This window comes from Leuciscus leuciscus, assembly GCF_965113295.1.
Source record: "Leuciscus leuciscus genome assembly, chromosome: 1".
NCBI classification, from domain to species: Eukaryota; Metazoa; Chordata; class Actinopteri; order Cypriniformes; family Leuciscidae; genus Leuciscus; species Leuciscus leuciscus.
Window position 1 is genome coordinate 60,541,180 of NC_138725.1, and position 22,533 is coordinate 60,563,712.

The 22,533-nt window shown below is 38.4% G+C and overlaps 1 protein-coding gene across 1 annotated transcript in view; it reads right to left on the reverse strand.

The window, feature by feature from the left end:
• The window catches only part of rapgefl1 (Rap guanine nucleotide exchange factor (GEF)-like 1), a 40,040-nt gene extending 32,736 nt beyond the window's left edge, over positions 1-7,304 (reverse strand). The window contains exon 1 of the mRNA XM_082183981.1: positions 6,192-7,304. Coding sequence (XP_082040107.1) covers positions 6,192-6,573 — 382 coding nt within the window. The 5' untranslated portion in view covers positions 6,574-7,304. The remainder of the gene's footprint in view (positions 1-6,191) is intronic.
• Between the last annotated feature and the right edge of the window lie 15,229 nt (positions 7,305-22,533).

Genomic DNA, 22,533 nt, shown 5'->3' on the forward strand with positions numbered 1-22,533 from the left:
TGTTTCGGAAGGAGGCTTTCCATGTGCGACTGATTCTTGGTGGGAATGATCACTGTGTGCTAATCACATCCTTCTCTCTAGCAAGCAGGAGGCTGTTTTCAGGCTGTTATTAGGGCTGTCGGTCAAGCCACTGATCCGGGAGCTCCGGGCCATCTGTGTGTGTGTGTGTGCACGCGTGTGTTTGAGTGTGCAAACTGCGTGGTGAAAAAGAGCAACCTCTGCTGTCACTTCAAAGGGGCGTCACGTGGCGCATTTGCTATGGTTTGATTCAGGCACTGACTCGCAGTGACTGCAGTGCTGTTTTTGTGATGCAGAATGAAAAGAGCGGAGAGAGAGGGCGAGAGAGAGAGAGAGAGATCGCTTCAGAAGTGCCGCCTTATAATCGCTTTCAAAAATTGTGTCTACATAGCCTGAGTGTGATTTTCTCCAATAACATCAGGGCATGAATTATGGGGGGTTTGCAAAGGGAATATGATGCCGAAAATAAGGCATGAACCTTAGAACCAGATAAACTAACGTCGACTGTAGACATTTAGGGACGTCGATTGTAAACAAGACCCAGGTAGACTTAGGTCAGGTGCGAAATAGGTTTAGGAAAAATCTACCACAAGCATTAGACTTTTTGGAATAAAAAAATAAAAAAAAATATATATATATATATATATATATATATATATGCCGATCCCAAACTTTTGATTGGTAGTGTATATATAGACGATACAAAATTATAACAAAAACTTTTTCAAACATTTAAAAAGTATTTAAGAGTCGGTTAACATTTGTCTTATTCTACTAGTGGTGCCGAAAGACAATTTAGCTTGTGCTCATCTGATTTCCGATATAAATATCAAGAAACATGCACTGAAAGTTATTATATTCTAACACTTGCTCTCCACGTATCCCACAGTTCCAGCCGCCTTCCATTTACCTTATCCTCTTCACCTCCACCTGATCCGAAAGCGGCAGTTGCCATGTGAACAGGTGCTGAGTCTGAGAGAGGCTCCTTCTTCACACTGGAGCATTTGTGTTAAGAGGAGCCAACATGCTCACACAAATATCCATTTCAGAACATGGAGAGAATAGCATCCAAAAACATCTATTCAAAGGCAGTACTACTTGTATCCTTTGCCGGCAATCCCAGAATCCGCAGAATCCGCAGAATGGCGGATTCCAAATATATTTATTCCAAAACTGCAAAGCATTGATAAAAAAACTTTAGTAGCTATAATTCAAATGAACTATTTTTCCTGTAGCTCAGAGTATGAGCACTATAGCAACAGCAAAGTCATGGGTTTAATCCACTTTTGCATCTGCCAAATGCATAAATACAACAATTTTGTTTGTTGCTTATTAGAGAATAGCATTATTAGATAATACTAAACTCTACTGGAATCAGCTGTAAGCGCTATTTGCATAGTGAGAGTCAAGTTGTTGCAATAGTTTTCTAAGTTGCCTTTATGCAGGAACAGTGCAAATGAGTCACATATATCACACAGTAACACAAACACTTGAAAATACCTTGCTGTATATTAGCACCCACTCCAGTCCACACATTAATATTGCAGCACAAACATACATCAAAATGCATATTCAAAATGCACAGTCGAGGTGGACACCGTAGCTGCTTTCAGCAGAGCTGCCCAGGTGTGTGGATAAGCAGAAAATGAGTGGGCATAACCATTAAGGATCAAGGAGAAGGGGGGCGAGAGGGTGACAACCACACAGAACGAGAGAGATATCTCGCTTTTCCTCACAATGTTATGTAAAACCCTGCAATGGGAGGCCAGTGAGTGGGCAGTCATTCCACTCTAATCCCTCACTCTTTTCAAAAGAAAAAAAATGCTAGCATTCCTCCTACACAAACACACTCTCTCCGATTGCACTTCTTTCTCTCCCTCCTTGCATTTATTTCTTTCTCCACACTTGCTCACTTTCCGAAGATTCTTTAAAACACCCTCAGGACAGTTTCGGCCCACAGGAAAGCAGCACATGGAGAGTGGTGTGTCCTTATACAACCAGGCCTCTGCCTTTAGAGACTATCTACACCTCTAGTTACCTTCATTAACTTCTGATGATAGTACCTGAAGAAATGCATATGACTACAGAAGTTTGTCTGAGCTGTAAATGCCATCACTCTGTCTGTAACCACAGGAAAACTACATCTTGACAATGCTGATTGGACACAAGAAACACGCAGTCCCAAACCTTTACTATAGCAAAAGTCTATAGTAGAAAAGGGGAAAATTAGTGCATTTCACTCCTTTAAGAGTATGGCTGGAAACCAAGAACGACTTTTCATTCATTATTTTTAACAAATACCGAAAACTATAATGACACTCGGTTTCGTTTACATACCGGTTGACCACCAACTAACTGTGAAACTTAAATCAGTGAAACAGCGAACTGGTTGATACGACAGCGTGTAGTTAAAGATTCATTTTATCAGTATATAAAAAAACAAAAACATATATATATATATATATAACTTTTTTAATAATATTATTATATTGCATTTGTCATTTCTAAAAAGCTTATGAAAAGACATTAAAAACCATTTTGCAATTTTTTTTATGTATTTATTTATTATTATTTATTATTCCCATTCATATTGAAGAGCCATATATATATATATATATATATATATATATATATATATATGGGGAGAAATAAATTAACTCAAAGATCAACCAAACAGTATTCCTGACTCTGATAGATTGAAGTATGTATTAGAACTGCAAAAACTTTTCAGCAAAAACAATTAAGCGTGAAGTCCCAAGCCACTCCCCTCCCTCGGCATGTAAGACTGGAGGACATTTTGACAACATTGGCATTTGAATCATTTGGCCGTTTCACTGCTCTTGCTCTGCCCTCTGGGACTTTGTTCTGACACGCCAACCAACAGAACTACTTTTGCCTAGGGCTCACAACTGGAAGGGTTACAGGTAAACAAAGTAATGTAATGATCAACTTGCTAATCTTGCTTCGATGAGCCCTACCAAATCACTCCATTACACACTTCCAGTTATTGCGCATACTCATGAGGTGTCCATACACATTCCAGAGATAAAGCGGTTTCATGGGTGTGTTGTGTTGTCTCGGAACAGAGCTAATTATGGTTCCTAGGAATTCTGGATTCCACATAGAAAACCCAAGAGATAAAGGTAATAAAAGTAAACAGAAGTAGATATACCAGGTTTTTTTTGATATTTCAAAGTCATTAAATACATAGTGTACCAGAAACGTGGAAACATCTACAAAGTGCATCTGTCTACAGTTACTCATTCGGTCAACAGATGGGCTGTGTGTCTTCTTAACGCTGATGACTTGACTGCATGTGCATCAGGACTGATATGTAAGCAGTGTCTTATTTCAGTGTGTTACCTCTTGACCCTGGATCAGTGGACTTCCCTCAGTCCATAATCCACAGTCACTCTACGGACAACAACACTAGATGAGACAAATTGCAAGCCCATTGTTGGCTAATCCAGGATTAGTGACACATTTTCAAAACTTTCCCGGGCCTCGATAATGACAAATTGTAGAGAAAATGTCAGTCTTATATAGAGGCAAGGCATCCCCCTTTACATAAAAAGAAGTAAAACAGGTTGAGAATAAGGCCAACTGTCTCAGTATGTGACATACAACTGAAATCTCTCTGATCTGTTCTAGATATAGAGCAGAGGTTCAAGATAAATTGCTTAAAATCCCCTCCAAAGGAGAAAAAGAGACCTCAGCTGTCAAGCACATTACACGAATGAAAGTTTCGGTTATGGCATAATTTTAGAGGTTAGCAAGAGCTAGGATGTGTTTTGAAAATCAATTATTAAATTGAATGAACTTTTGATTTTGAATGATTAATGTAATGTTTCAAGTCACAATTTTTCAGTTGGATTTTATCAAGTTTAAAGACTTCAAATTCTTCAAAAGAAACACGAATGAAGATATTTTAGTAGAGATAAGAAGATAAGATCAATTCATATGGATTAGTTTTACGATCTCTTCATGAACTTTTTGAAGCATCAAAGTGGTAGTTGCACAGACTGTCAATGGAGGGACAGAAATATCTCAGATTTCATAAAAAATATCTTCATTTGTGTTTCGAAGATGAGCGAAAGTCTTACAGGTTTGGAACGACATGATGGTGAGTAATTAATGACAGAATTTTCATTTTTCTGTGAACTATCGCTTTAAACATACCTCAAGCAAATAAACCTTTCCTCGTCTTTCTATACTGTTCAAAACAGTCCAATGAAAAATACCAAAACTAGCCTATCCGTCGTCATAATTTACCTAGTCTACAAAAAGGGACATTTTATTAGTTACCATACATCCTATCAACGCATTGAACCACGGCAAACGGCCCATCTGCCCATTGATTTCGCATCGAGCATAATTCTCTCTTTATGCACCGGCATACTGTAGAAATCCCTGCAGTTTCCATGGTTACTTCACAAAAACACTCTAATGCACATGTGCAGTGCAAACTGCTGCACTATGGCTGCAAAGCATCACTGCTAATAGATGTGTGGGAGAGCCATTCTTCATAAAAGTCCTGGAACTTACAGGAACAGGTAACATGTATGCACTTGTTACAGACAACCCATTCCCATCACAACACAATTCGTCATTTCCCTGTAAAAAGTCCTTTGTCTGAGACCAAAATAGAAATCCCCTCACTTCACACATGCATGAACTGATTGGTTGGTGGTGTTTTCTACATACAGGTGCTCAGTGCTGTATGTGGGTGTCAGGTGTGGGTGGTAGCTGTTTGTGCGATCATGAAACATCCATAACACCAATTTGAGGAAAAACACACAGGAAAGCACCATGGGAACATTTAATAATTTCATTCGATTGTCATAAGCTTTCCCATTGCCGAGAAAATACCCTAGTTGAAGATATTTCCCAGCCAGTTCCTCATTTAGTGATAGGATCTGTTATTGACAAATGTGAAAGCACTTTGTTTTATGACATCACTCTCTGTGACCTTTTGATGTGACCTTTTAAATGTTGCCAGTGCTCAATATAATCTCAAGGTTTATGACTAGCCTTGACTGCCTTCCTTAAATAAGGTGGTCCACTGTCATGCCACATCTCTGTGAAATAAAGAGTTCCTTTGTCTAAAAAATGACCTTGTTTACCCAAATTAATATGGCACTACATAAAATGACTTATTCATACAACAGCTTACAGAAGCTGTCTTTTTTTTGTGGTCGTTATGACCAAATTATTCTCGCAATAGCAGTAAATCTGTAACCATAGAGAGATAGCAATTAAAGTAAATCACAGAATGGCTACTGCACTATGACTTAACTGACAACTAGTTGTCGAGTGTAATTCGGTTTACCTAGCACAGGTTTTTCCCGAAAATGCAGTCGTGACGCAAGAAAATTTAAGGGAGCCAGTTTGGTTATATTAACTTAAACTTTATGGTCTGGTTCCATTCTGGTACAACACACCCACTTTTCATGATTTAATCAATTCCTGAAAAAATTAAGTCCTGCCCTACAAATTTACTCAGAAGTATATCATATTCCCTAAGTAAAATGTTCTGCAAATGCTCTTTCATGTTGATTTTTTCATGTTTAAGTTTTTAAGTTAATGTTGTCTTAAAAAACTAAATTATCAAGGAATGACACAAAAAGACAAAAAAAATATTTTAAAAATAGCAAGACGACACAACAATTTAAACTTAGTGTATTGATACGGCACCAAGACATGACAAAACACCCAACAATTTAAACTTTTTGTATAAAAGTTATTGAGGAGCTCAATATCGGAACTAGCGCGATATCGCGATCATGAACATTTATTTGACAATTCATTTTCATAAATAAATAATAATAATGATTTACAATGTTATTGTTTATTCCCCTTATTGTGCCTGCACTAAATTAATATCGTGCATTCCGCAAACCAGAACGGATACAAATATTTGCTATTACGTGAAAATTAACATAAAGTGAAAGTGCATTTAAAGTGCACGGTAACCGCTGTTATTGCAACAAAAAATAGCGATAAATTGATAATCGTGACAAGCCTTGTGGAAACGATTATTTATTGTAACCCACTACAACAACACAGGCGTGCACCATAAACAGTCACCATAGTTGTAAACGTCCTGCTCTTCAAAGATCCACCAAGATATCTGTCAGTGGAGCACGAACAGTGGGAAAAGAGATTCATCTCACCTGTGCAGTTGCCGTACCGCTTTCCAGCCACACTATCCAGCAGGGCCAGCGCTAGATTGTCCGGAGTGTCTGCGGGCATCGGAGTCCAGTTCGTGTCCAGGCTCGCCTCTGAGCTCTGCTCATCACTGGACAGCGACGGGCTCCTGATGTCCGCAGTGGCAGATGGCCAGCACGGCGCTTCTTCGGTCTCCGGGCTAAACACCTCTCTCGCCGGGCCGCTTTCAGGAGATGTCTCCCTGAAGAACGGCACCACACGGGACAGGCTGGCCCGCCGCCTGGATGCCCCTGTGCCGGTGGCCTTCTCCCCAAAACCACCCGCCCGAGTTAGTGCATTGGTCTGTTTCTTCAAGAATTTTTCAAGAGGCTTCATTCCAGCCGGCATTTTGATGACAGAAATCACAAGAAGGCCCTGGGTTGATTCTAATTAATACTCAATAATGAACACTGATGATAACCGTATTGACGTGCGCGTGTAGGCTACATCATAGCTGGATAATGCTGGAACCCAACTCTGATTGGAAAATCCCTGATGAATATCTTCCTCGCTGCGTTAAGGTGTCAAGAATTAAATACGGCCATTTTCAATGTTCCTTTTACACAAGTGGATGCTGATGATCGAGTCCTATACTACCCTCTGAATAATAATAATAAAATAAAAAAATCCAAACGTATCCCAGGGAAACCCGTCCTGCACTGCAGTCCTTCAGCTCGAGAAGAAGGCTATGTGTAGGCTTACTGGCATTGCCACTGTCAACGAAGCCTTGGTCGATGAGTCAATTAGACGAATACTCAGACACAAAAAATGAAAATAGCAGCAGGTAGCACTTAATAATGCATATACATGTATAAATCAGTCTCTGCCAAGATGCTGGACCATAAATGAATCGTTTACCGCAGCAGGTCTGAGGGAAACGGGCTTTCGTCGCAGGCGAGACAGGCGACTCGATACTGAAGATTATTCCGTGTCTGTAGATCCCTGACTGGTTCGGTGGTAGGCTATATCCGTATTTATTTTTCTCTCAGGGTACCGAATGTCTCTGCGTCTCTGAGTCCGCACAAATACTGCGCTCCGTCGCTCTCACGTACAGTATACAGACTACACACCCTCACACTCACACACACTCTCTCTCTCTCTCTCTCTCTCTCTCCACCCGCCTTCTCTGCAGCTGAGTGCGGGTTATTGGTGGTGTGAAGAGATATTGCTCAATTGCTTTGAATCGCTGCAATTGCAGTCACAAGCTCATATTGACGCTGAAGAACCCACGTGTGCGCCAAAGGCTTAACATTTGATAGGCTTTTTCATTTTTTTCTAATCATGCACCCCGAAATTATTAATAACTGTTCCATCAGTGTGCATGTGGCACTGGTACAATCCCACTATGTTTGTGCTATGTGTTTCAACGTTTGATATAATATTCTGAGATATGAATGCTTCAGAATGTATCCTACTTCTAAACGGTTCAAATTAGAAATCCCACTGCTGAACCTTGGTTGTAACACTAACGAAAAACTTTTTTACATTAATTTTGTGATTTTGTTGTTGTGATAATCAAACTTATAGTTTCAAAAGAATTTTAATTCCAGCACTTGTTAAATTTTAAATATTTTAATAATTTATTACAAAGGAAATAAAAACTTTCTTATGGTATCGGTGACTAATATATTATGGCATTTAAACTTCTATAGCCTACTCTTAAAAATAAAGTTATTTTATTAGCATTCATGGTTCCATGAAGAACCTTTAACAGCCATGGAATACTTTTCCATTGCCAAAGGTTCCCTATAGAGGAAAAAAGATCCCTCAGATAATCAAAATATTATTCACACAAAGCAAAGAAGAAGTTCTTTTAAGAACTGTTGACTGAAAGGTTCTTTGGAGAACCCACTATGGTTCTTCGATGGCAATGCAGAAACTTCTTTTTAGAACCTTTATTTTTAAACGACATTTTTGTAAGGAATGACAAAGAACATTACATATATATTGTGTGTTTCCATTAGCTCTATTACAGTAGAAATAGTGGAAATAATGAACACATAATAAGAACAGGGCAAAGTAGAATCAAGAAAATAAAAAAAGAACATCTATTTTACATAGACTTTTGTCTATCTTTTAAAGCATAAAGATAACAGCAGCGACTTTCATTAATGAAGAACCTGACTCAGACTAAAGTTCTGTGCTGTATCAATTACATTTGGCATGTGTCTTGTTCTCCGTAAGATCTACAGTTAGCCAGCTGTATGGTTTCAAATTGCCCAGCTGGAAAGCACAAAAGGGGTTATCTCTTTCAAAACCACTTCATGAACACACACACTGCATTTAAGTGTCTTATTTATCAAAGGCACTTATTAGTAGGCACATGCCGACACCATCAGACCTCAAGCCTGCATGGTCGAGGTACGAGTGGCTTATAGTTGTGAGCCAATAGAGTAAGCAACTTCATTATCAGTATTAAGTTACGTTTGGCAGGCCATACATGGTGTCTTGTTCAAACGTCTGTCAGGAAACAGTATCCCAAGACACCTATGAGGGGTAAATATGGGATCCGGTGACCATCGGTGACCGCACTATGCTGCAGCACTTAATTGAATCATTGTAACACATGGATACCAATTAATTTGCTTAAAAGTAAAATGCTTGAAAAATTAATGAGGTCTATGTGGTTTATAAAACACGTTCAACTATTATATGACCTTTCTTTCTTTAATAAAACTCACAAAACAAATAAAATATTGCTTAAAACTCATTTTTATGCAAGGCAGAAAAAAGGTTTAATGAGTTCTATATAGAACCCTAGGGTTCTTGACTCAATTTAAAGAACCCTTTATGCCATACAGGTTCTAAATTGGCAGAAATGTCTTAAATTATTGCATAATGCTTTCATGTATAACAGTTGTTTTTTTCTAGTGACAGTCTGTTAATGTTTATAAATTTTAACTAAATCCATCAAATGATTCCATGATGGGAAATTAAAAGGTTCAATATATGTAGCGCTTGATAGAACCATTTAAGGGTTAGCACAGCAGTAATCTCTATAAAAGCATATATCTGCATTTATTTTCTATAGTGGAAATGGTCCCTGATCAACAGAAGAGAGAATCATCTGCCTGATAGGATGAACTCATTCAACTGTGGTTAGAGCTTCTTCCGCACATCATATGTGATGTCTGGCAAAACCTCAGAATGGGAATTTCCGCCCTTTGTGACATCACACAAACAAAACATGTTCAAGTTAGGCTGGGTATAATGAACCTCAGATAAATTCTACATGATCCTATTGAATTTTGAGCACTGTGTATGTGACTTCACTTAACCATGTCTGCAAGCTCAAAACTGCAGGCGGGAAAAGGTATAAATTTAGCTCTGCGTCAGTAGAGGTCCTCGTTGTCACCATGGAAATGAGAGCGAGACCATGCTGCAGAGTGGTGGAAATCACACATGGGGTGAACCACTGCAGTCATCCGCTGGTCACGGAACACACTCAATCTCTCCACCGTTACAAACTTAGTGGCTTCCCCCGTTTATCTCACGGCAGGTCGTTCCTCATTTTATCCCACATCAACCTCTGTGGTTTCTGTGGTGCCTTGAATGGGGAAGTACACTGCATTAGGGCCGTGGTCGGATGAGGATGTGTGTGAGTGTCAACTGAATGACATTGTCAAGTGTTTGTCATACCATTTAGTCATATGACCTTCTCTGAAGATGACTGACATGATGTCAACTCACAAGAACCCCCATACAACCATTAGACTTGCCATCAAAGTGCTATAAATGGCTGCATAATGTTTTCTGTTCTCTCAACAAGAGAATTTAAGGGGTAATGAACCCATAAATAAATTCACTCTAAAGCCAGATGAGGTCCTGCAACTGGGAATGACATTATTGAATGTCAAAATTAGGAATGTACAGACATAGAAACATTGGTCAATACAGTGAGTACTGTATCATTGGTCGATATTTGTGAGTGATAACTGATTATATTATATATGTTTATTTCATGTTTTATATAATGTTTTGGCTGAAGCTGAAGTATAGTATGTAAATTGATATATTTGTTTTTTATATATTTGATATGATATAGTATATTGAAAACAAATGTAATAACTAATATAAATATATATATATATATATATATATATATATATATATATATATATATATATATATATATATAGACAAACATACACACAAATCTATTTTTAAGCATACATGCTTGTATACTATATTAAAAGCATCTTTAAAAAGTATACAAAATAGAACACATATTTAAAATATAAATAAAATAAAATACAATTACAATTATTTACAAATTATATATAGGCTACATTATAGAGTATAATTTAGAGAGAGAGAGAGAGAGAGAGAGAGAGAGAGAGAGAGAGAGAGAGAGAGAGAGAGAGAGAGAGAGAGAGAGAGAGAGAGAGAAGCTTACAGCTTATTGCTGTAAAGTTCACCAGAACATAATGTAAAAACTTATAAAAACTCTTTAGCACTTTTGAAACCTGGCAAAGAACCTGGGTGAAAGAACCTGGGTGAAAGAACCTGGGTGAAATAAGTCCTAATCTGCTTCAAATATCAGTGTTTTCTAATTAATGCTAACAAATAATAATAAAAAAAAGAAAATGGTTGCAATTGGCCAATATAGTTACATATTGTATATCCCTACTCATAAAACATTTTGTGTCTGCATGTTTATATTAGTTTCCTCCTAGAAATCCAACAAAAACAGAGCAGTATTTCCACAAAAGCGAAAGAAGCAATTACCATGGTAATTCCATAAGCAGATTTGTCTTTGTAATGAACATGACTCTCTAATATGTTTGCCTGGCAGTGAAGCCCACCAGCCCTCATAAGACTACATACACCCACCCACCCACACTCAGATGATGGATGACCTCAGGAGCCTAACGCACTTGCCCTGGAGTGAGGAGAACAGAGCTCACATCTGCGATGACTCATTAAATACATCCCCCCCATCACCCCTCCCTGCTGACACAACGCCATCCTCATGACATGCGTTATCATTATCGTACACCACGCAAACACACAAGCTCAAGCACACACGCTCGCTATGTTGTCATTCTCATTCGTGAAAAGGATTGTAATGTATTGTACGGGGCGAATAAACAACAAAACGCCAATGTCCTTAGTCAGAATACTGAGACAGAGCCTTTTATTTTCAGAATAAACAATAGATCCATCATGTCCAACACTTTACTAAACTGGGAACCCCTTTAAATCTAGACAGAAGCCTTTCATGTGGAAACACACTCACTCTTTCATACACACACACACACACACAGAAACTAAGATGAATGTTGAAGGCCTCTAGAGTGCAGGATCATTGTGTGTGTGTGTGTGTGTGTGTGTGTGTGTGTGTGTGTGTGTGTGTGTGTGTGTGTGTGTGTGTGTGTGTGTGTGTGTGTGTGTGTGTGTGTGTGTGTGTGTGTGTGTGTGTGTGTGTGTGTGTGTGTGTGTGTGTGTGTGATTTGTGCCGTAAGGAGATTATCTTTAACTCATTAAACAGACCCACTTTTAAGCACTATGATATACAGAACCCCCCTTCTTATCCCTGTACACAACCAAACACATAATTTAATGAGGAGAGCCGTTTGTCTTACCCCAGCGCAGACGCCCTCCTCCCAGTCAGTCTGGCAGATTAAGATGGTAATGTGCCCCCTGAAGAACATTTTCAAAAACACACTTTTATGGGACTATTATTTCACTGAGATCCTCAGGCTTCACATCATTTAGCTTGGCATCAATTGGGATGCATGATATGCTACATGTCTCAATGTGTAGCTACTGTTTAAGACCTGACACCAGATAGGTGACTTATCTTAACTCTTTTGAATTTGAGAAATATTTGGAAAACAGAAAAGCAATTCGTTCGCCAAATGCTGGGATCAACGTCAATAAAGGTCTAAAACAAAACAAAAATGTTGTAACATCTTTTGCACTTTATTTTACAGTCCTGTTCTCGATGTACTTATTATAGTAATTACAAGAACTGGGTAAATATCTAGGTACCAACCTTAACCCATGTAGTCACCTTATATTAACCAGTACTTTCTTAGGTAAGTACACTGTAAGTGCAAATAGTAAGTGCACAAACTAAAATAAAGTGCAACCCTTAAAATGAAAATGATCCCATAATTTATTAACCCTCAAGCCATAGGTGTATATGACTTTCTTCTTTCAGCCAAACACAATCAGAGTTATATTTTAAAAATATCCTGGCTCTTCCCAGCTTTGTAATGGCAATGAATAGTGCCCGAGTTTTTGAATACGTCGTCAGGTCACCTTTTCATCAGAACTCGACTCTCTATGCAGTGATTATAGTTTATACAGTTTTAAATATGGATTTTTTTTCTTACAAAAACCCACTGCTTTGCTTTAGAAGGCATTTATCAACCCACTGGAGTCATATGGATGACTGTTATGATGGATGAATGGATGGATGGATGGGCCTTTTGGAGCTTCAAAAAACTCGGGCACTATTCAATGCCATTATAAAGCTGGGAAGAGCTAGGATATTATTTAACATAACTGACTCTGTGTTCGACTGAAATAAGAAAGTCATACACCTTGGATGGCTTGAGGTGAGTAAATTGTGAGAATTTACATTTTTAAGTGAACTATTCCTTTAATCGGCTTGAGTCGTTTGTTTGTTTGCGAATCGGCCTTCGCTGGTCGCGCTGCATATTTCAGATACACACACAAAAAGAACCTGGCCTGTTCACACCAAGAACGATAACTATAAAGACAGTAACAATGACTATATTAGTGTCCACACCAGTGGGCGATATTAGGCTATTCTGATAATTATAAGCATGCAGTTTTGTCATCTGCCGATTTAAATGCTCAACCTCTTTAAAGCAGGATGAATTCTGATTGGCTGTCAATGTTTTTTATCATTCATCAGCTGGAAAAAAATAACTGAACACTCCAACCATATGGTTTCTCTGTGCCGTTATCGTTATAGTTATGGTGTGGAGTCTGGTAGCGTCGCAAGAGTCATGTGTGTGAAAATCGCAATACACTAGTCTTGCTGTATGTGTTTGATTCATAATAGAAAGGACTCATAAAAATAATTCGCCAGTGAATCTGATTGTACTTATCGCACTAGTAATCTAGGAAACACTCTTTTACAGTAATTTAGTGTTACGTCTGCATTGACGCAAAATGCACGTGCGCAAACTGTTAATGGAATCGAATGTCATAAAAAATCTTTCAGTTCCGGAAGGGTTACAGCTGCTTATTTCCAACACTAATGACAGCGTTTTTATTTTTGGGCGAGAGAGAAGGAGTGGGGGAAGAGGGAAAGAGATGTATTCTGAGGTGAGACTTGCATTTCAAATGGTAATGCTAACTTCACAAGAGAGAGTTCAAATGTTAATTTCCTCTCTTCCAGTTCTTCCAGTTTTTCTAGTCTTACAGGTGAAGTATTCCTTTAATAAACACGAATTAAATATAAAAAGAACATTGTTTTTAATGTAGCCTTCTCTTTGAAAGAAAGAAGCAAAAAAGAGAGAGAACAATAGCCAGAAAGAGTGAGACTCCTTTCTTACACAACAATTGTGGAGAACAAGGGCACATTAGACACACTCTCTTCTTGTATTCATCTAGGGATGCATGCAGGTTAAAGCAATTTCCTTGGCTGTGATATCACACCTCTGTGCTGCTCTCAGCTGTGAAGAGAATGTGAGAAAAAGACATCATGAACAAAGAAAGTGAGGAAAAACGAAAAGAGAGAAAATAAATCAAAAGAAATGACAGCGTGTATGGGTTTCAGATGCCTGAGTCACTTTTGATGGGTTAGTGTGAGTGAGCATCTTTACTTGAGCGTTATACAAATACACATCCACTTCTCATTTCACATGCACATCATTTGTCTCAATGCATGGATGCTCCCTAACTGCTCCCATGAATCATGTGAAAGTTTAATGACACCCACATAAACACACTCTGTCCTGGCCCTTGCTGGGGGATGGAGACCCAAAATGACATCATCACCCTGAGAGACAGGGGGCTTTGTTTGGTTACTGTCACTCAGACAAAGAGCCAGAGGGGGAGACCCCACCTCGGCCATGTGCATCTCTACTACAAAACAATGGATGAGAGAAGAGACACGTTAAATATGCAGAGACCGCCAACTTAAAGCATTAAAAATGCATTGGTGACAAAAGCTCTCAAAGAAGGCTCGCTAATTGTGCAGACTTCATGGGTTTTAAATGTATGTGATATTTAGGGCAATTCAACTTTTTCAAGGTTTTTCTGAGTTCTTTAGTTTGTCTGAATCTTTGAAATCCTAAAGTTTGGGTTCAGTTTAGGGTCATTTTCTCTAGTTTACAAAGATTCATCCACGGCTAAGTTCTTCCATGAATACTAATAGGAAAGGTTTGTGCAGAAAATAAAATGCTATTGTAATTTATTCACCCTCATGTAGTTCTAAAACCATGTTTGTTTTTTTCATAAACACAACATGACGATCTATCTATCTACACACACATACATATATACACACACACACACACACACACACACACACACATACATATACACATACACACAAGTACATATACACATACATACATATACAATTTCTCACCAAAGTGAGTACACCCCTCACATTTCAGCAAACATTTTAGTATATCTTCACAAAGGACAATACTATAGAAATGAAACTTGGATATATTTTAGAGTAGTCAATGTGCTGCTTGTATAGCAGTATATATTTACTGTCCTCTGAATAAAACTCAACATACAGCCATTATTGTCAAAATAGCTGGCAACAAAAGTGAGTACACCATAAGTGAACATGTCAAAACTGTGTCCAAAGTGTCAATATTTTGTGTGAGCACCATTGTTATCTAGCACTGCCTTAATCCTCCTAGGCATGGAGTTCACAAGAGCTGCACAGGTTGTTGCTGGGATCCTCTTCCACTCCTCCATAAAGACATCATGGAGCTGCTGGATGTTAGACACATGGCGCTTCTCCACCTTCCGCTTGAGGACGCCCCACAGGTGCTCAAAAGGGTTCAGGTCTGGAGACATACTTGGCCACTCCAACTCCATCACCTTCAGCTTCCTCAGCAAGGCAGTTGCCATCTTGGCGGCGTGTTTGGGGTCGTTATCATGCCGTTCGCCCCAGTCTCTGAAGGGAGGGCATCATGTTCTGCTTCAGAATGTCACAGTACATATTGGAATCCATGTTTCCAGCAGCAGCAGCACTCATGCAGCCCTAGATCATGATGCTACCACCACCATGCTTGACTGTAGGCAAGACACAATTTTCTTGGTACTCCTTACCAGGGGGTCACCACACATGCTGGACACCATCTAAGCTAAACAAGTTTATCTTAAGTCTCATCAGGCCACAGGACATGGTTCCAGTAATTCATGTTCTTGGACAGGTTGCTTTCAGCAAACTGTTTGCAGGCTTTCTTGTGAGTCAGCTTCAGAAGAGGCTTTCTTCTGGGACGACAGCCATGCAAACCGACTTGTTGCAGTGTGCGGTGTACGGTCTGAGCACTGACAACAAGCTGACCTTCCGTTTCTACAACATCTAAAGCAATGCTGGCAGGACTCATTTGTCTGTTTTTTTAAACCTGACGCACAGCACGAGAGCTCAACTTCTTTGATTGACCCTTGCAATGCCTGTTCCGAGTGGAACCCGTCTCGGAAAACCTCTGTATGACCTTGGCCTGTACTGTAACTCAGTTTCAGGGTGTTACCAATCTTCTTATAGCATTGGCCATCTTTGTGGAGAGCAGCAATTCTAATTCTCGAATCCTTAGAGAGTTCTTTGCCATGAGGTGCCATGTTGAACATCCAGTGGTCAGTATGAGAGAATTGTACTCCAAGCACAAATTTTAATTGCAATAATACAAGATACACAAATTTGTATGGTCCCGTCAAGCAGACAAAAACATGAACATGATGAATAGGACATGTGGCTTTGCATGGTTAAACGATATACAGCTATTATCAATTAGAGTGTACTCACTATTGTTGCCAGCTATTTAGACAATAATGGCTGTATGTTGAGTTATTTTCAGAGCATATTGACTACTCTAAAATATATCCAAGTTTCATTTCTATAGTATTGTCCCTTGAGAAGATATACTAAAATGTTAGCTGAAATGTGGGGAGTGTACTCACTTTTGTGAGAAACTGCACATATACATACATACACACTCATATACATACATACACACATATATAAATATACATACATATACGTACATACACACATACATGTACATACACACACACACACATATATATAACATATACTGTAAATATCTATAATACATACACACACATATATATACAGTATATACTTATTGTCTATAATATATACACACATGAACAAGCTTAATTTTGGTACCAATCAGTACATTCCAAAATATTTAACCTAAAAAAAAAAACTCTGATCTGTAGAAAAATAATAACATCTTTAAGCAAATATGGTCCTGCTTAATGTTTACCCCACGACAACTTGGAATGAGTTTGTGCAGGTCATCTGCGGCCTGAAGCCAAAATCAGGCCACGTTTCAGTGAACACAGATGCAGCGTACAAACAAATTCAGCCACGTGATCAGCATCATTCATGTGCTGTGGGAAAGCATTGCTGCGAGTGTGTTTGTACACTGCATCAGTCTGGCAGGAAAAATATCAAGGCTTATTGTTTAGCAAAAAAAAGAAAAAAAGGGTTATTTCAGAAATTATTAAGAAAAGGGGAACCCTTCAGAACTTGAGGCCCCATCACATCTGGCTAGTCTGTGCAAGTCACAGCTGACAGAATGAGAGAGATTCCATACATAATAGATGAGGAGAGATGAGGTCAGTCGATGAAAATGTATGCATGTGGGTCGCTGTCAATGAAAGAGTGGGAAACAGGAGGAGAGGGATGAAAAAATAACTTTAATAGTAATAATCTTGAATATTTTGATCTCTATATGGCTCGGGTCTATCTTTCAATGCAAGACAATATTTTCTGTGGGGTAAAAGTCATATAAGAGCATTTTTCCTGCTAATCCAACCTGGTTTAAGGTATCACTGAATTTATAGTTAAAGTTTAATACTGGTTTAAAACAAATCCTCATTCTATAATATAAGAATGCAACCCTCACTCTCAAACAGTGAAATCCGGAAATGAGCGTGAAGGGAGTACACAGTTTCTAGATTTGGACCAGTGACCAGAAGATGAGACTTGCTCAAGAGACGGTGTCAACAACAAGGGGAGAAGGTAATGGTGACAACACTGGCTGCGTTAGAAACAGGTAAGATGTATTTAGGAAAATGATAAATAAAAATAAAGCAGTGAAATTCAAAACATCATCATCACATAAGACAAAAGAAAATAATGACCAGGATGGCAGTAAAGACTTGTTCCAAACAAATTAAATGTTACCTTCTTATAACCCTTATTTATATAGATTTATATTTCTTATTTATAGTTTGTAACTATAATAAATTGTTTCTCTCTTTTTTTACCTATTTAGATTCAAGCTAATAAAGTTAATTGACCATTACTCTATTAATATGTGTATACAATTTATTTTTACCTATTTATTCAAATTGTTTCTAGTTGGCTTATTTAATGTAGAGAATCATTTTAAATTTGAATACAATTCTTCCAAATGATAACCCTTTGAAATGATCTTTTCACTTCTGTTCTCCAGACAAAAAGATATATACAAATAATTAAATGAAATAAAATACATTTTGAAAGTAGGAAATAACAGTAGGGAAAAATAAATTCACAATAAATCAAATTTACTGTTCACAAAAGCATTCTCAATATGAACTAGATGCGAAAGTTCCCTTTTCTGATCTGACGTGTACGCAGACTGGTGCATAGACATATACACACTAGATGTCGCCTTGTCTACAGCAGTTCATTGGAACGAATGTCTTTAAGGCGACATCGAGTGTATATATCTATGCACCAGTCTGCACACACGTCAGATCAGATCACTTGGACATGGCTGTGTATAAGAGGTAAAAACTATATAAATACTGTTCGTTTTCTCACACAAACCGCTCGTTTCGTGTCTTAGGCCATCAATGTGTACTTACGATGGGGAATTGTTTAATTTGGACGACGGGGAATTGTTTTAATTTGGACTCTGTGCATGCTCTTTGAGACAGTGACCATCGACCTGCATTATATGACTGACAGACAAGAACGGTTTGACCTAAAAATATCAAAATTGAAACTACTGCGTAAAAAAAGACACCTACATCTTGGATGCCCTTGAAGTAAGCAAAAACATACCAAAAATTAATTTCAAAGTGAACTATCCCTTTAAGTTACACACCGTTTTTTCAAGTTCAAATCCTCCAAGGTCTCCTGACTGCTTTGTCGGACAAAAATGGCGGATTATGATTGGTCAGGTCGCCTTTCAATCAAACTCTGAGCAACACAGTTCAGTCAGAAAGGGAGGGAAAACATATAAACAATCCTACCACTGGCACTCTGTTCATTCCTTGATCAACAAAGCTCGGTCCTTATGGGCATGGCTCGCAATAGTTTTTCCAACATGAAGCAGGGACAGTACACGTTCAAAATCTTCTTCAGAAATCGTCCAGTCCAGTAAACGTGCAGCATCCGACTCAGGAAATGATGAAAAATAGAAAAGAAGGGAACAAAAACGGGAAACGGGAAAATAAGAAAAGACCCAACCTTGCAAAAGACAAAGCCAAAAATACAATTAGACATTCCTTTAAAAAATTTAACTTACATCCTTACAGCAGCTAATCTGCATAAACAACATTCAACATCTTTGACTTCATTTTCATCTAACTTTAGCACATTTAATTTACATAGATCTTACCGGTAGGCCTCACCTGCCCGTATGCGTCATTATCAGCCATTAGCTCATAGCTCGAATACATGACCAAAACCATTAAAATAACACTTGTTAACTGCTCAAAGTAACTTTTAACTCTGAAACATTAGTTATTTAACACATTCACGCATAATTCTCCCCATTTTAAAACAGAAGATTATTCTTTCTGCTGCTTTTACAACTGCATATAATACAACAGCATTTGGGTCATTCCTGGGATTCGGTAATATTTCAACTTGGACTTTTAAAATTTTTGAACTACATATGATTACATTTCTAAATACCCCACATTATTAGGCACATATCAAACCTTCAAAAAATCATATTTTCCCATCTCAGGCATTAAAGACTTTTTATTATTTTCATTTTTTTTCAGATTTGTACACCTTTTATTCTCAACCCCGTAACGGACAAAATTGAATTAGTTTAAACAGGATTTTACACAAAACTTGTTATAAAACAAACATCTACCTACTGCTCATGTGTCCCTCATACCAATTCAATGACTTCAAATGTAACATTTATGATATTTTTCACATTTGTATGTGATGGAAGTTACAAATATCCAAATTGTCTGTCCGTGGTCTCTTTATTTTAGTAAGAACATTTTTAATTTAGATGTTTCACTAAAACCACAATTTTACTGTGTTAGCCCTTAACATGTCGGGTGGTAATCAGCAAGAAATGCTTTAATTTTTAATTGTCTTCCTTATTTTATTTTCCAAAAATATTAATGTGACAGGGTTGAGAATACTGTGATGGGGTTGAATACTGTGACAGGGTTGAAAGGACACATTGGCCTACTTTTAATTTGTATTTGTTTAATACGAAAATCCCTCTTTGAGACTCAAACAAAACACTATTTTATTTTAGGCAACCATGTAATAAAGACATAGTCATATTTAGTTTTTTTAGTTTTTACTTTATTATCTGAACTGCAGTGAGAATTTAAACAAAGAAAACTACTGCAGACAGTACGGTCGTTAGTAACTTTAGTAAACAAAAATAGATTACCAAACAGAACCTTTTATCAAATGGGCACAATAGGTAAATTCACTAGTGTCTAAAACATTCCTCAGTGCTGGAACATAAAACAAAACTGCAGCAGATAAAAGTTCATAATAACATAAGTAACAATCAGTGGGTCATTTACAAAAGAAAATGCCATGTTAACACAAAAAACTCAACATAAGCAGAACTCTTGCACGCACTCAACAATTCCAACATTTTAAAATAGTTACTTTATGAACATTTGCATAAAATACCTGAACAAATGTAAAGAAAAAAAGGGTCTAATCCATATTTATTCATAGAGGCACCACAGTGTGTGTGTGTGTGTGTGTGTGTGTGTGTGTGTGTGTGTGTGTGTGTGTGTGTGTGTGTGTGTGTGTGTGTGTGTGTCTGTGTCTGTGTCTGTGTCTGTGTCTGTGTCTGTGTGTCTCTGTGTCTGTCTGTGTGTCTGTGTATGTGTGTCTGTCTCTGTGTATGTGTCTCTGTGTCTGTCTCTGTGTATGTGTCTCTGTGTCTGTGTCTGTGTGTCTGTGTCTCTGTGTCTGTGTGTCTCTGTGTCTGTGTGTCTCTCTGTGTCTGTGTGTCTGTGTGTCTGTGTGTCTCTTTGTTTCTGTGTCTCTTTGTTTCTGTGTCTGTGTGTCTGTGTGTCTGTGTCTCTGTGTCTCTGTGTGTCTGTGTATGTGTCTCTGTGTCTGTGTGTCTCTGTGTCTGTGTGTCTCTGTGTCTGTGTGTCTCTGTGTCTGTGTGTCTGTGTGTCTGTGTGTCTCTTTGTTTCTGTGTCTCTTTGTTTCTGTGTCTCTGTGTCTCTGTGTCTGTGTGTCTGTGTCTCTGTGTCTGTGTGTCTGTGTGTCTGTGTGTCTGTGTCTCTGTGTCTGTGTCTCTGTGTCTGTGTCTCTGTGTCTGTGTGTCTCTGTGTCTGTGTGTCTCTGTGTGTCTCTGTGTCTGTGTGTCTCTGTGTCTGTGTGTCTGTGTGTCTCTTTGTTTCTGTGTCTCTTTGTTTCTGTGTCTCTGTGTCTCTGTGTCTCTGTGTCTGTCTCTGTGTCTCTGTGTCTGTGTGTCTGTGTGTCTGTGTCTCTGTGTGTCTGTGTCTCTGTGTCTGTGTGTCTGTGTGTCTGTGTCTCTGTGTGTCTGTGTCTCTGTGTCTCTGTGTCTGTGTGTCTGTGTCTGTGGGTCTGTGTCTCTGTGTCTGTGGGTCTGTGTCTCTGTGTCTGTGTCTCTGTGTCTGTGTGTCTCTGTGTGTCTGTGTCTGTGTGTATGTGTGTCTGTGTCTCTGTGTCTGTGTCTCTGTGTTTCTGTGTGTGTCTGTGTCTGTGTCTCTGTGTCTGTGTTTCTGTGTGTGTCTGTGTGTCTGTGTCTGTGTGTCTGTGTCTGTGTGTCTGTGTCTGTGTGTATGTGTGTCTGTGTCTCTGTGTCTCTGTGTCTGTGTTTCTGTGTGTGTCTGTGTCTCTGTGTCTGTGTTTCTGTGTGTTTCTGTGTGTGTCTGTGTGTCTGTGTCTGTGTGTCTTTGTCTCTGTGTCTGTGTCTCTGTGTCTGTGTCCTTGTGTCTGTGTTTCTGTGTGTGTCTGTGTGTCGGTGTCTGTGTCTCTGTGTTTCTGTGTGTGTCTGTGTCTGTGTCTGTGTGTGTCTGTGTCTCTGTGTGTGTCTGTGTCTCTGTGTCTGTGTGTGTCTGTGTCTCTGTGTTTGTCTCTGTGTCTCTGTGTCTGTGTCTGTGTGTCTGTGTGTCTGTGTGTGGCTGAGGCACTTTATTCAGGCTTTTATCTTGAGAGTCTGGCCCAAACCTCCTTCAGAACCTCTACATGGCGAGATGTCACATGTTGTGGAGCTGGAATCATCTCAATGACTGTTGAAGTTTAAGTGGACACATTACATCAAATATTTTATCTATAACAAAAATATGAGTTATGATTTTGGTAATAATATATTTACTAAAAAAAAAAAAAAAAAAAAAAAAGTTTAAATTGAAATCATTGATTAAATTAAGTGAATAACTCAACCCTGTCACAAAGTTTACAACCCCGAAACAATGACATATGTGACGGGGTTGAGTGTGATGGGGTTGAGTTTTTTTGCTCAAAATGGCCACTGCTCTTAATGTGGTGTAGAAGAGTGGGCCACATGGCAGCCAATGAAATAAGTATATTTTAGATTTTTATGGATTAAAATAAAATTTTGAAAAGTCATAATTTTCCATCTTAATTGTATGTGATGGAGTTGAGTTGTTAAGCTTGACAGTACCCTCCCTGACTATAATACACCTCAAAAAATTAATAAAAAGTGTGATATCACTCATCTTCTTCTGCACCATGCTGTTGAAGAGAGCTGAATGATGCAACTTCCTGTGAATGATGTCACATATGGGTGGAGTCTATATTATTATGGGCGGAGAATGGTTGGCGTGACGGGGTTGAGTTCAGACTGAGGGACGTAACTTTATAAGTTGTTTTTTATCAAATATCTTGAATTTTTTTTAAAT